At 36.9% G+C, this 12,089-nt stretch overlaps 1 protein-coding gene across 1 annotated transcript in view; it reads left to right on the top strand.

Moving 5' to 3' along the window:
• Positions 1-18: 18 nt before the first annotated feature.
• The window catches only part of YME1L1 (YME1-like 1 ATPase), a gene marked incomplete at its 3' end in the record, with an annotated part of 12,963 nt that continues 892 nt past the window's right edge, over positions 19-12,089 (top strand). Inside the window, exons 1-14 of the mRNA XM_009080262.1 lie at positions 19-57; positions 1,380-1,511; positions 2,284-2,437; positions 3,413-3,514; positions 5,032-5,141; positions 5,961-6,111; positions 6,203-6,310; positions 7,085-7,167; positions 7,964-8,054; positions 8,823-8,975; positions 10,266-10,398; positions 10,907-10,969; positions 11,455-11,567; positions 11,897-12,052. Of these exons, the coding sequence (XP_009078510.1) occupies positions 28-57; positions 1,380-1,511; positions 2,284-2,437; positions 3,413-3,514; positions 5,032-5,141; positions 5,961-6,111; positions 6,203-6,310; positions 7,085-7,167; positions 7,964-8,054; positions 8,823-8,975; positions 10,266-10,398; positions 10,907-10,969; positions 11,455-11,567; positions 11,897-12,052 (1,579 nt within the window). The remainder of the gene's footprint in view (positions 58-1,379; positions 1,512-2,283; positions 2,438-3,412; positions 3,515-5,031; positions 5,142-5,960; positions 6,112-6,202; positions 6,311-7,084; positions 7,168-7,963; positions 8,055-8,822; positions 8,976-10,265; positions 10,399-10,906; positions 10,970-11,454; positions 11,568-11,896; positions 12,053-12,089) is intronic.

Here is a 12,089-nt window from a genome sequence, read left to right as displayed (position 1 = left end):
CCCCCGGCCGCTGTCCCCGCCGAGAGGATGTTCTCGTTCTGCGCCGTGCAGCCGCAGGTGAGGGCCCGCCGGGCGCGGCGGCCTGGGGCGCGCACCTGAGGGGAAAGTGCGTACGTGGAGGCGAGAGCAGTTAAAGCTGAGGCGTTCGGAAATGAAGCATTAGCCGTAGGTAGCGCTTTCTAGTGTCTGTAGTAGGAGTAAAGGGTGGTGGTGGATGCTTTACTACAGCTAAAGTGAAACTGCGCTGTGAGTTGTCGCGGGTTGTTGTGAGAAGCAGAAGGAAATTACTTCAAACGCTTCGAAATGCCCGTCAGGAATTTGTTGTGCGGAGCAGTCTGAGTGTTTCGGGAGCCTTTTCTCTTAGTAAGGCTCCTCGGACTGGTGGGTTGTGTGGATTCTGGTTTGAACCAGTGGGTTTGGGTTTGTGTTTTGTACGTCTTATTCCACAGCGAGGTCGGATTGTTCTTTCCGGATGTGAATACTTTCACTAGCGTATTGAAATGGAGGAACTTGTGAAGTTTTGGGGAATGTTTTACTCTACCATAGTGGGCAATGCAGGAGGAGAACCCAATTAGTGGCTGAGGTGTTGGCTTTGACCTCTGGAGGCTTTATGGTTTTACCACAAACTCCCAGAGTGTAATTACAGCATTGGACAATTAATTACGAGGCGATTTTCATGTCTCACAGCATTGTCTCTCATGATCTTCTGTCTAGTCAACACGCAGGTGGAATTTTTTGCAGAAGGACATTTATAGACATCCCCAATTAAGCTTCAGTCAGGTATTGCAGTCAGGTATCATTCCAGCAGCTGGAGTTACGCCCTAGAGCATTCCTAGTGACATCCACTGAGTCTAAGATGTTTTGGAAGTGTTGGAATTATTTGTTCCATATATTGGGAAGAGATGTAGTCAAGTGCTAGAGGAGCAGACCTGGTATGTGGTGCACCTGTGCTTCTGTACTGGTTCATGAGGGGGAGTGGGCTGAGTGCTGCTGAACTGCAGAACTGACCCTGTGTGTATCCTTTGCATGGGTTTGTTTGAGCCTTAGGAATGTTGCTAAAGTAGGATCCCAACGAAGAAAGAAAGCATCAAGGTAACTCTTGGGAGTAACTCATATAATGAGGGAAAAAGTAGAGATGATTCAAGTGATAAGAGTAGTACTTTATAGGTGAAAATATCAGCTTCTAATCTGTTATGCACACTTAAGCTTCGGGGTTTTTTTTTCTTTAAGTAGAGGTATTACCTAACACTGAAGTGTTGATAAGTTCATGTGGTTTATAATGAAGTCCTCAGTTAAAAGGCAATGTACAAGACACAGAATCACAGAATCAGTTAGGTTGGAAGGGACCTCAGTGGGTCTGACTTACTTTTTTCTTTCAGGCTACTGTTCCTCTGAGTCACCTTATCAATGCCTTTCATTCACCAAAAAGCTCCACTACTGCTGCCAGCACAGCATCCATACAGCCTGTCCAGAGGGACACCTCCCCAGAGCATGATCCTCAGAAGAGTGAGGTACTAAAAACCTCTAGAAAAAGTGATGGTTTGCTTTTAACTACACTAAACCTGAGTAACAGCAGTTTAAGTGAATTGAGTATCCCACTGGTTTATGACATCATGTAATGTGACTAGACAAAACAATGTTAAGGTGTAGAATGTAACTTTATGACAGAGCCACAGTAAGGATTCTACAACAATACAGTATTTCATAAAGGAAAAATGCTGGTACTTGTCTCAGTAGTACTGTGCAAGTGGGGATGGGTTTTGTTTTCATTTTCACCTTAATGTTTCGTCCTCTAAAGTAGTAATATAACTTTTCTGTTAATAAACCCCATATTATCTTTTCACTCTGAGTTCTAGCAAAGTTTGCTTCATTATTGCTTGTGAGAAAATGGACTGTAATTTAAGAGACATAATCTCTCAAAAACCTTAAACATAGCACATTTGCATGTTTACTTATTTTTCTATTAAAATATCTTTTGTTATCATTAGGTAGTTCTTGTTCTTGTTCTTGAAAATTAAAGCATGGAAACTATCCAATATTGCTACTCTTCTTTCAACTCATTTCTTACAGCAAGTTTTATAACTAAGAACATGTTTTGGAGGAAAAACATGGAGTTTCTTGCTACTTGCAGAACTTTGGAAATCAACATGGATCGTAGTAATCATCACACTGTTGTGACTCCATTGTTGTTGTTTGGTGTTATTTTTGTGTGTGAGTCTGTATTTGCTTCTGGTGCTACTCGGAATCTTAGATAAATTTTGAATGTTTATTTCTGTTTTTCAGTCTGTACTTAATTTAAGAGATCTGGGATTGAAAGCTAACCAGTTCAAAGAGTTGGTGAACAGGTTACTTCCTGGCTACAGTGCAGAAAACAAAGTCTCTTCGCATTGGCATACGTCATATGTCTCCGCTGAGTCCTTTTTTGAAAACAAGCATGGTATGTTTGAGTGAAGGGCTGACAGGAGTTGTGAGAGTTAAACTATAAAGATGAATGCAGTTATTCTTCAGTTTAATCTCATGCTGTAGATAATTCATAGTGTAAAACATTGTTGAATAAAAACAGTATTGTATTTTTGATTGTATATCGGTTGTCTCTAGAGTGGTGCTTTTGAGTCTTGGGAATTTTAGAAAATTCAACATAGGTTTTGGATTTGTTTTTATCAGATTTGAAGTTGCTATTACACTTGGCTGAACTCAGCTGTAGTACAAGTGCATTTCTCTTAACGATGAACCTGAACTATGGATTTTTCCACCTGTTTGTTTCAGTATGACACTAGATTTTGCTAATCTACTAGTGTAACACAGTTACAAACATCTGCAGTTTACGTTATTTCTTTTTTTGCTTGAAGCAGTGTTACACAAAGGCATTAATTAGAAAGGAATTCAGGAAAGAGAATGAAAGAAAGAAAGAGAGGAAGGCAGGCTGTTAACATTCCATGTAGAGTATTTAACTGCTGAAATAAATCAAGAGTGGTTCCTTACAGTTAAGGATGTTTTGTTGGAATTAGTCTGAAGTACAGGAAGTAAGGCCATTGTAGATGCTCAAGAATGTGTTGGAAAAAGAAGCGTGTAGCTGACATTTGAGATCCTGCCTATACAGTACTGCAGTAGAAGAAAGTGTTTAAGTATAATCTCAGGACTGCTATTAGAGAGAAAGTACAAAATTGCATTGTGATCTGAGATGAAATAAAATAGCCCAGAGTCTGTTGCCTGAAAGTGAACAAAATGGTTGCAAATGCTTCAAAACTTTGATAGATGTTCTGGTAATGGTTAATTTTGTTTAATTAAAGGTGCCTGAAGGACTGTAGTAAAATAGAATTAATGTTTAAGAAAGGAAGAAAACAAACTGCAAGTAATGTTGAGTTGCCATTTAAGACAGGGTGTATTTACACTTTGTTGTATCTTTCTACAGGTTTTGTGGATGTTTTCAGTGCTTTACGCTCATCATCTTGTTTGTACAGACAACATCCTAATCCCCTCCAAAATTTCTGTTTGGATGTTCGCTGTTGGCCAGGTATAAAGCCATAAATTACACTGGTTTTAATCCTTTTAGGATTTTTTTAATTCTGGGAAAGTATTTTTGCATTTGTTGTAGAGGCATCACACAGGGAATACCACTAAGTTTCCAGCAGGATCTTTATATTGGTCTTAACACTTTAAATCATGGTTAGTTTTGCATCACAGTAGTGTGTTTTCAGAACTAAGCTGGTAAACTTCATCTTACTATATAGAAGTTAGTATTTGTAAATCGTGTTCTTAAAAGATGGTATGTGAGCTGATAGATCCAGTGCTCATCCAGTTGAACTTTCTTAGGGGTTTGGTGACTGGTTAAACTACTCTTGGATGTGTGATGGGTAACAACAGGGCTGCAGTAGCAAAAAGATAATCAGGAGCTCAGGGAGTTCAGCTATTGTCCTCCATTCAGTTCTTCTGATGCTACATCTGGAGAGACCATCTGGCTTTGTATCCTGTAGTTAAGAGGGATGCTGACAACATGGAGATAGCCCAGTGATGGGCCACAAGGAAAGGTGCAGATGCATTTAATATACAGGGGAACAGGATCTGATGTTTTCGTTAGCAGAATAGAAGGCAAGGAGTGATCTAATTGCTGTTGGAGCCATATTGGTTACCCTTCTCTTGTACACCTCAGGGAAGAGGCAACAATCACAAGTAAATGCAAAGGAAATTCCTGTTGGAAAATCTTCACAATGAGGATTGCTAAGTTCTGAAACAGGTTGTCAGGAGAAGTTTTGTTCTCTTAATCCTTGGAGATTTTCAAAACTGAGCTGGACAAGGTCCAGAGCTGCCTGGTCAAATGTTGAAGTTTGACTTTTTTGAGCAGGGGTCAAAGATCAGCTGCAGAAGTTCCTTTTATCTGGTGCTGTTCTATGGTCACAAAAGGCTTAGTGAGAACAATATAATTGACTGACATTGGTTTTTCTTTTAAAACATACTACTGAAAGAAGATAAGTATCTTTGGTTTTTGTAATTTGTGTGGTCAAATTTCCATCACAACGTTTCTGGTGTGATAGAAGGTGACATATAGTGCTATAAGCTCACTGTGATTAAAAGGTCTCATTTCTTTTGTCAGTTTCTAAGTTAACAGTACACTTAAGTCCTTCCAGATCTCCTCAGGGCACCTTAGCAGCAGAGCTTTTAGGCAAAGCTTTATTCCCATCCTTCTGGGTTAGCTTCTAAATGTTTCATGTTTGTCAGCCTGCCTGGATTTAATTCAGCTGCATGTCTCCCATTCCCTGAGTTGACTAATTATCTGTAATTCACACCATGAACTCCTGATTATTTCAACATAAAATTTTATGCAAAACAATAAACTGTTTGCTTGCAAATGACAAATATTGTTTGTGATCACATAGCTATCCATTTACAGTCCAGTGGATATGGTGGAAAGATTATATATTCCATTCAGTCATGATAGTCTTTCATATCATAGTTTCTGAAATTTCTTAGACTTTTTTTTGTAGTGGTAGTAACAAATAGGTTTTAACTGTTATCTCTTCTTATTACTTAAAGTTTACATACAATCACGGAGCTTTAAGACTTTGAGATCAAGGACAAGACGTCTGCAGTCAACATCTGAACAACTCACAGAAACAAGAAGTTCACTTTCTTCACTTTTGAAGGTAAATACAAGTAACATTCTGAAGTTGTTTGGGGCTTATTCAGATCATCTCTTTCTTTTGAATGAACCTTCACAATTTACCAGGGGTGTTTTCGTTCACTAGCATGAAAAAATTTCTTAATTCTAAAACTTGACCAAATGACAACACATGTTTTTTTTCTTACTTATAAACATACTTGCTTCATTTATCATCAATACAAAGATTACTTGATTCTTTTAGGAGAGTAGTTTCAGAGTATAAATATGGTTTTAAACTCTAGAAATAAATGTCTTCGTGTTCGGTTTTTGTGGCTTTGTCAAAAATAGCTTCAAGTCAAATTATTTTTTTAAGCAGAAATACAGCTAGTTTAACATACAAGAACATCTGTTTTCAAGTCAGCAGATAACTTTCCAGGTTTGGGGTAGCAAAGCACCTAACAAAACCAAGTTTTAACCTAGGTGCTCTTTGCTTGTAATTGACTGTACAGAAGCCAGGCTAATTAAGGCATTAGATCTTCCTCTGTGTGTATTGTGTTTGAACTCTTCTCTTCTTCATATGTGATTAATTTCTTCTGTGGACTAGGTATACTGTGTATGAAGATAAATCAGAGCTAGCTCCATGCAGTGCTGCTCTTAAATTTGATAGGGCATGTGAGATATATTTGCTCAAGCTCCATCAAAACTATACTTAAAAAGATACTTCACAATTGGAAATGAAGCAAAAAGCAGTAGTTAATGCTTTTGTAATTATATTTTTTTCGTCACCTATGCTAGCCAGGTGCTAAGTTAAGTGTGTATCAAAACTTGGTGTATACTAACGTTGCTATGGAAAATATTTCAGGGCTTTATCCTGAGAAAGCGAAGAATTGATGTTGAAAACTTAGATGCACTAATGAAAACAAAAAACATCCCAGAGGCACAACAGGATGCCTTTAAAACTGGTTTTGCAGAAGGCTTTTTGAAAGCACAGGTATTCCTGCAAAAAACACTCGGTAAGTTGTATTAATTTATGTATCTTGTCTTTGCATTCAGAAAGTAGTTTATTTCAGCCCATGTTAAATGTTTTTTTGTTTTCTTTTACAGATTCCTTAAGAAGATCACGCTTGCTTTCTTTCTTTCTCTTCGTTCTTTGTTTTTATCTTGCTATATATTCATCATTTTTACCTGGAAAAGGTTCCTTTTCTGATGCTGGTTAGTTAACTTTTTTTTCTACATTGTTTCACTTGTGTTGTTTCTTCCAGCATGTTTAGCATACATTAAATCTGCTTTAGGTTAGCATTTCAGTGCAGTAATGAAAGAGTTATCCAATGCTTCTGGCTACAGCCTTTCAGGTGACAATTTTAGAGTGTTTATGGGGACAAAAAAGTTGTGTGTCAGTATAATTATTTTAATTCTTTTGGTGAAGCAATTGCATGGAACTAGAGAAGTCAGACTGTTCACTAGTTGTGTGTTTGTCTTTCGGTTTAGATGATGCATTATCTGGGTGAGCAGTAGGCAAAATGATTTGATCTTTTAAAAATTTGTAATCACAGCTTAATCTAGGTTAGGCAAGTTAGGTACTTGCTTGGCCAAATTGTCATCTTGAGAAATAAATAGCAGAACAATCAAAGGCAGAGTTAATGTAACTGGAGAAATTGAGCTTGGCCCAAAGTTATCACCTAGGTCTCAAGAAAGTTAAGGTATGTGCAGAAGCACTGAGGGAGAAGTTCTGGCTTTGTGTTTATGCTTCTGGATGCAGAGCTTTCTGTACTTCACATGACTAAAATGCACATCACTGCAATAATTGCAAGTATTTTAAATGTCTTTTGTAATAAATCCTGTTCTGCTGGACACTTGTAAATGCACACATGCCCTTTTGAAAGGGCAGGTGTAAACTCAGTGTCTTAAAGGTATGCATTCAAGTGCAACATTCAGTCTTGGAATGAAATGTAAATGTGTTGTTCCTCATCTGCTGTTTGCTCTTAGTACGCTTTCGGACATCGAGTATCTTTGATGCAGCAGTTGATCCAATTCAGCTGAAAAATGTCACCTTCGAGCATGTAAAAGGGGTAAGATCCAAAGTAAAGTGTGTGCATGTTCTTTTAACTTACCGTTGTGAGTCTAAAGAATGTCTTACTCTGTCTTTCTTTGTGTGAAATATATTGGCTACTCCAAGATGAGGGAAGGTTTTAACTCCTCTTGTTCTACTTCATATTTTGGTGGCATTTAATACCTTACGAAAGGTGCACTCTCCAGTTGTTGAATGACATTTTTAGAGGCTAGAATAGCAAAAGGTAGGCCATAAATATCCATGTTTGTCTATTTTCTGCAGAAGTTGATCAGTACAAGGTGATAATGCCATTTGATCATTTCTATTAGTACTATCTGTTTTGGGTATTGATATTAGGACAGGAAATATGGAGATGCCCAGAAAGAAGTGGACATGTCACTGCTGATGGAATACCTTTATTTTCTCTGTTCTGTTGTTCATTGACTGTCACAGGCAAAATGTGGACCTTTCCCTCTCTTTCCCCTTGGACAAATACTAATCCCTTTTTAATTAATTATACTAATATCTTGAATTTTTTATTTTGTATTTAGCTTGTTGGTCAGATCTGATCTTAAACTGTTCGGTTATTCCTTCAGTGTTACTAAGTTTAATGTTTACTGGGTTTTGTGACCAGGAAATGGGTTGAATTAAATGCATGGACAGTAGGTATCCACACTTTTATCTGCTCTTTCTGTTTTGTATCTTTGATCAATACACAATTATGGACTTGATCTCTAGTACAAAGCTCACCTACAAGAAGCATGCAGCATTATATAAATGCTTAGTTATATTTGTGGCATGTTTTTAATGTGTAGGTTGAAGAAGCTAAGCAGGAATTGCAAGAAGTTGTGGAATTCCTGAAAAATCCACATAAATTTACTGTATTAGGAGGTAAACTTCCAAAAGGTAAGAATCAGCAGAAGTGAAAAACCTATGCAGCCATGGCTGTGTAGCTTGTTCTATACCAAGTGACTAATATCTTCTTACTGTTTTTTCTTGTATTATGCAAATGAAAATTTTTGGGTTAGACAAAATGTACTGTGCCTTCTTTAGTTATTAAACTGATCCACAGTAGTTCGTTGTCCTGTAAAACAGGGAGGTTTATGTAACTGAACTCTTGAAAGAAGAGCTCTTTTATTTCAGCCTTATGGCTTTCAGCACTTTCATTAGTGCTTGCTAACTGATTTAGACAGTTCAGAAGCAAATGTTTGCCTTTTTAAAGGATGATAGAGTGGTCATAGTGGAGGTCTAAGTGAATCTGAAATAGGTAAACCTGATAAGTCTGTTCCCTGTTAGTGCCCTACACTGTTTAAAGACAATTACTTGGAATGATTTAATTTAAAAAAACTTCCACAGAAACAGCCAGGAAAATGCCCATTTCAAGAAAATATTGTTAGGGATTCAGCTGCTAAACTCAAGAGTAATTTTGTAGAACACTTTAGGCTTCTGTTTCTGTTTGACAGTGTTACAAGTCTTTGTTTAAATATGGATCAGATTGTATACACATTTGTTAGAGGAAGCTCCTTCAGACTGCTGTGTCTGAAACGGGATGTTAACAGCTTTTTGAAGCCAAGTATAAATTATTTCTTCTAAAGCATGGCAGAAACTACCTGCATTATAAGTCTCTGTGGATTTGGAGTTTTTGTTACTTGGAATTTTTGTTTCTTTTTTTAGGTATTCTGTTAGTTGGACCACCTGGTACTGGTAAAACGCTTCTTGCACGGGCTGTGGCTGGTGAAGCTGATGTTCCATTTTATTATGCATCTGGGTCAGAGTTTGATGAGATGTTTGTTGGGGTGGGAGCAAGTCGCATCCGAAGCCTGTTCAGTAAGTTAAATTTGTGGGTTTGAAATCTCATGTGTGAGGTTAAGTATTCAGTGTTGTTTACATGGTTTGATTAGTTGCAGTTCTGATTATTGGAAAGCAATAGTGTACAAAGCTAGTAAGTAAAACTAATGGTGTGGGTAAATGTCAGAATTCTGTGAGTGTCAGTTAACTGTAGAATCTTTCTAGTTGTCAGATGAAATTACAGCAAAAAATTATAACTGATGTTACAACTGTCCCAGACAGAAGTAATTAAATAAGAAATGTAATAGACTATAAACTAAATGGAACATTTGGAATTGTAATTTACCTAGTCATACATAAATTGTGGTGAATTTGCATTGTAAATTTAAGATGAAAAAAATAGTGTTTACCTTCTCAATTACTTCCCTCTTTTTTGTTTTTAATCTGAATTAGAGCTTTGTCATCACAGCATAGCAATAAACTGAGATTTCCTTTCACACCCATCAGCAGGCTCAGAATAAAGGGCATTGTAATGGAACTTAAAATTAATGTTTAGATTTATAACTTTCACAGAAGAGGCTTTCTGTTTTAAGTATGTGAATATTATTGGGGATTGGGAAATTCAGCTTATCTCTTAAATGGAAGATTGATAATGTCAAACATATACAAGGTACAAAGTAGTTTGCATTTGTAGAAGAAACATGACTTCCTTCATGTGGAAGGGATACAAAGTGTAATATATGTTGTACCTGAAAAATGCATTTCCTTCTGTTGATTACAGAAGTTTAGATGACCTGTGCATTAGTACCAAGGTGACACATATGTCTGGCTGGGTGAGATGAGTTGCATCCTGGTACACATATACCAACTGATGCTCTTCAAATTTATTACTGCATTTTTATTTTGTGGTTTTGGTACTTGTAACCTTGAGTGCAAGTCCTTCACTGTTAAATAACAAGCAGGTTCTATTAAAATAAGTTAGTGCTGAGACCCATCACATTTCATATTATTTAATAGGTTAATATTCTCTACCCGAGCCATGAAATACTCTCTTGTAAGGAGTTCATGCAAAATAAAAGAATTTCTTCATCTGTTTTGTTAGTGATTTCTTGTGGCATGGTAAGGAGATGAGAGAACCTTGCTTCTCTTTGTATCTCTCCATTTCAGAAATAAATTTCCTTTCTCTTAGGTTAAAATCAAGACAGTTCTGGTGATGTCTAATAGAACACCTAATAATCCAAGAGTAATAGGAATAGTAGAATCTACGCTGCATGATACACTGTTCCTTTGTGTGGTTCAAGTGTCTTTTTGCTATTTTCCTTTTGTTAGGGGAAGCAAAAGCAAATGCACCCTGTGTTATATTTATTGATGAATTGGACTCTGTTGGTGGGAAGAGAATTGAATCTCCAATGCACCCCTATTCAAGACAGACCATTAATCAACTTCTTGCTGAAATGGATGGGTAAGTATATGGATTCTGAAGGCACAGCAGGTGTTTGACTGACTGGTGTTTTGAATATCTGGGAGAATTTTTTCTCCTTGACAGCTTTAAAGTTTTATGTAATTTCTTGTAATACTTTTAAGGATCTAATCTAATATGCCCTTTTTTTTTTTTTTAACTACTTTATGGTACTGCCAACAGTAGCATTAATGGCCTTGCTGTAAAGAATATAGAAGCTTCTGAGTTGCAGTTGCACAGTAGCTGCAATTATTTTAAATAATTTCTCAATCATTTTAGCCTTCCTATATACGTAAAGGAAGAAGTTCAACTCTGAGATCAGGGCATGTTTTTAACTAGTTGCTGAGTTATGCATGGTCATCCTTGGATCACATGTTATGGTGTGAAGGCATATTTTTGCCTGGCCAGGGGGGTCATCCAAAATAAGTAACAGAAGTAGTTCTTGAGAAAATTGTAAATTCTTTTTTCAAAAAAAAAAAGGAAAATAATTCGTACCATTTTTTCTATACAGCTTTAAGCCGAATGAAGGTGTTGTTATTATTGGGGCAACAAACTTCCCTGAAGCATTGGATAAGTGAGTATAATCCATTGATCATTTTACAGACCGTGTATTAAAAACAAACAGAAAACCCCCCTGCAGCAACAGCAGAGCTGCTTGTGATAATCTTCAGGTATTAGTGTTATAGCTGGGGGTGTTCCTGCTTAAAAAGGATGTGTATTGTCCAGTTTCTGGCATTTAATAGGTTGTGGAGGTAAACATGGAGAAATAAATAACATGCTTCTAAGCATCTAAAATTCCTGTAGGTTTTTCTGCTTAAGTTGACCAGTTAGATTCCTTGTTCACAATGCAAATAAAAAGCCTTTAAAATGGATTGGTAATAAACATCTTTCACCTGTCTTTTTACAAGCAGGTAAGAAAAACATATTCTTTGCATCTGTACATGAGACAGTCTATGGAAGTGCTTTTAAAAATAGCAATGGATTTTTGTTCCTTGATATACAGTAGAAAGTTTGCTGCAGGATTTTTAAGTCAGTATCTTAAATTCTCATTTCCTTTAGTGCTTTAATACGTCCTGGTCGCTTTGATATGCAAGTTACTGTTCCCAAGCCTGATGTGAGAGGTCGTACGGAAATTCTCAAGTGGTACCTTAATAAAATCAAGTATGACCCATGTAAGTAAATTCTTTACTGTAATATCTTTTTATGTAAGTTTTCATACTGGATCAACCATCTCATGTGTTAGTCCTTTATCTGCAGTTGTGGTTTCCCTTGTGTCTTAATAAAGAATATAAAAATTATCTATTTATGTAGTGTTAGGACAGTTTACTGAGGCAGTATTCCTCTCTAGTCCCCAAGAGTTCATAGTGTCTTGAGTATCAGGCTTCATTTCTTCTAAAACTGCAAATTTTTCATTCAGTGCATAATTTTTAATAGAACATGATTGCAATTTCAGGAGCAATATGGACTAATGATAAATTCGTTTGCTTTTTTTTCCCCACAGCTGTTGATCCGGAAATAATTGCACGAGGCACGGTAGGATTTTCTGGAGCAGAGCTTGAAAATCTCGTAAATCAAGCTGCCTTAAAGGCAGCTGTTGATGGAAAAGATATGGTAACCATGAAGGAACTGGAATTCTCCAAGGACAAAATTCTGATGGGTAGGATTTTATACAAAAGACATATATTACAGTACAC

This window comes from Acanthisitta chloris, unplaced genomic scaffold (genome assembly GCF_000695815.1).
Source record: "Acanthisitta chloris isolate BGI_N310 unplaced genomic scaffold, ASM69581v1 scaffold18158, whole genome shotgun sequence".
In the NCBI taxonomy this organism is placed as follows: domain Eukaryota; kingdom Metazoa; phylum Chordata; class Aves; order Passeriformes; family Acanthisittidae; genus Acanthisitta; species Acanthisitta chloris.
Note: the sequence above shows the minus strand (reverse complement) of the source record. Positions and strands in the feature narration are given on the sequence as shown.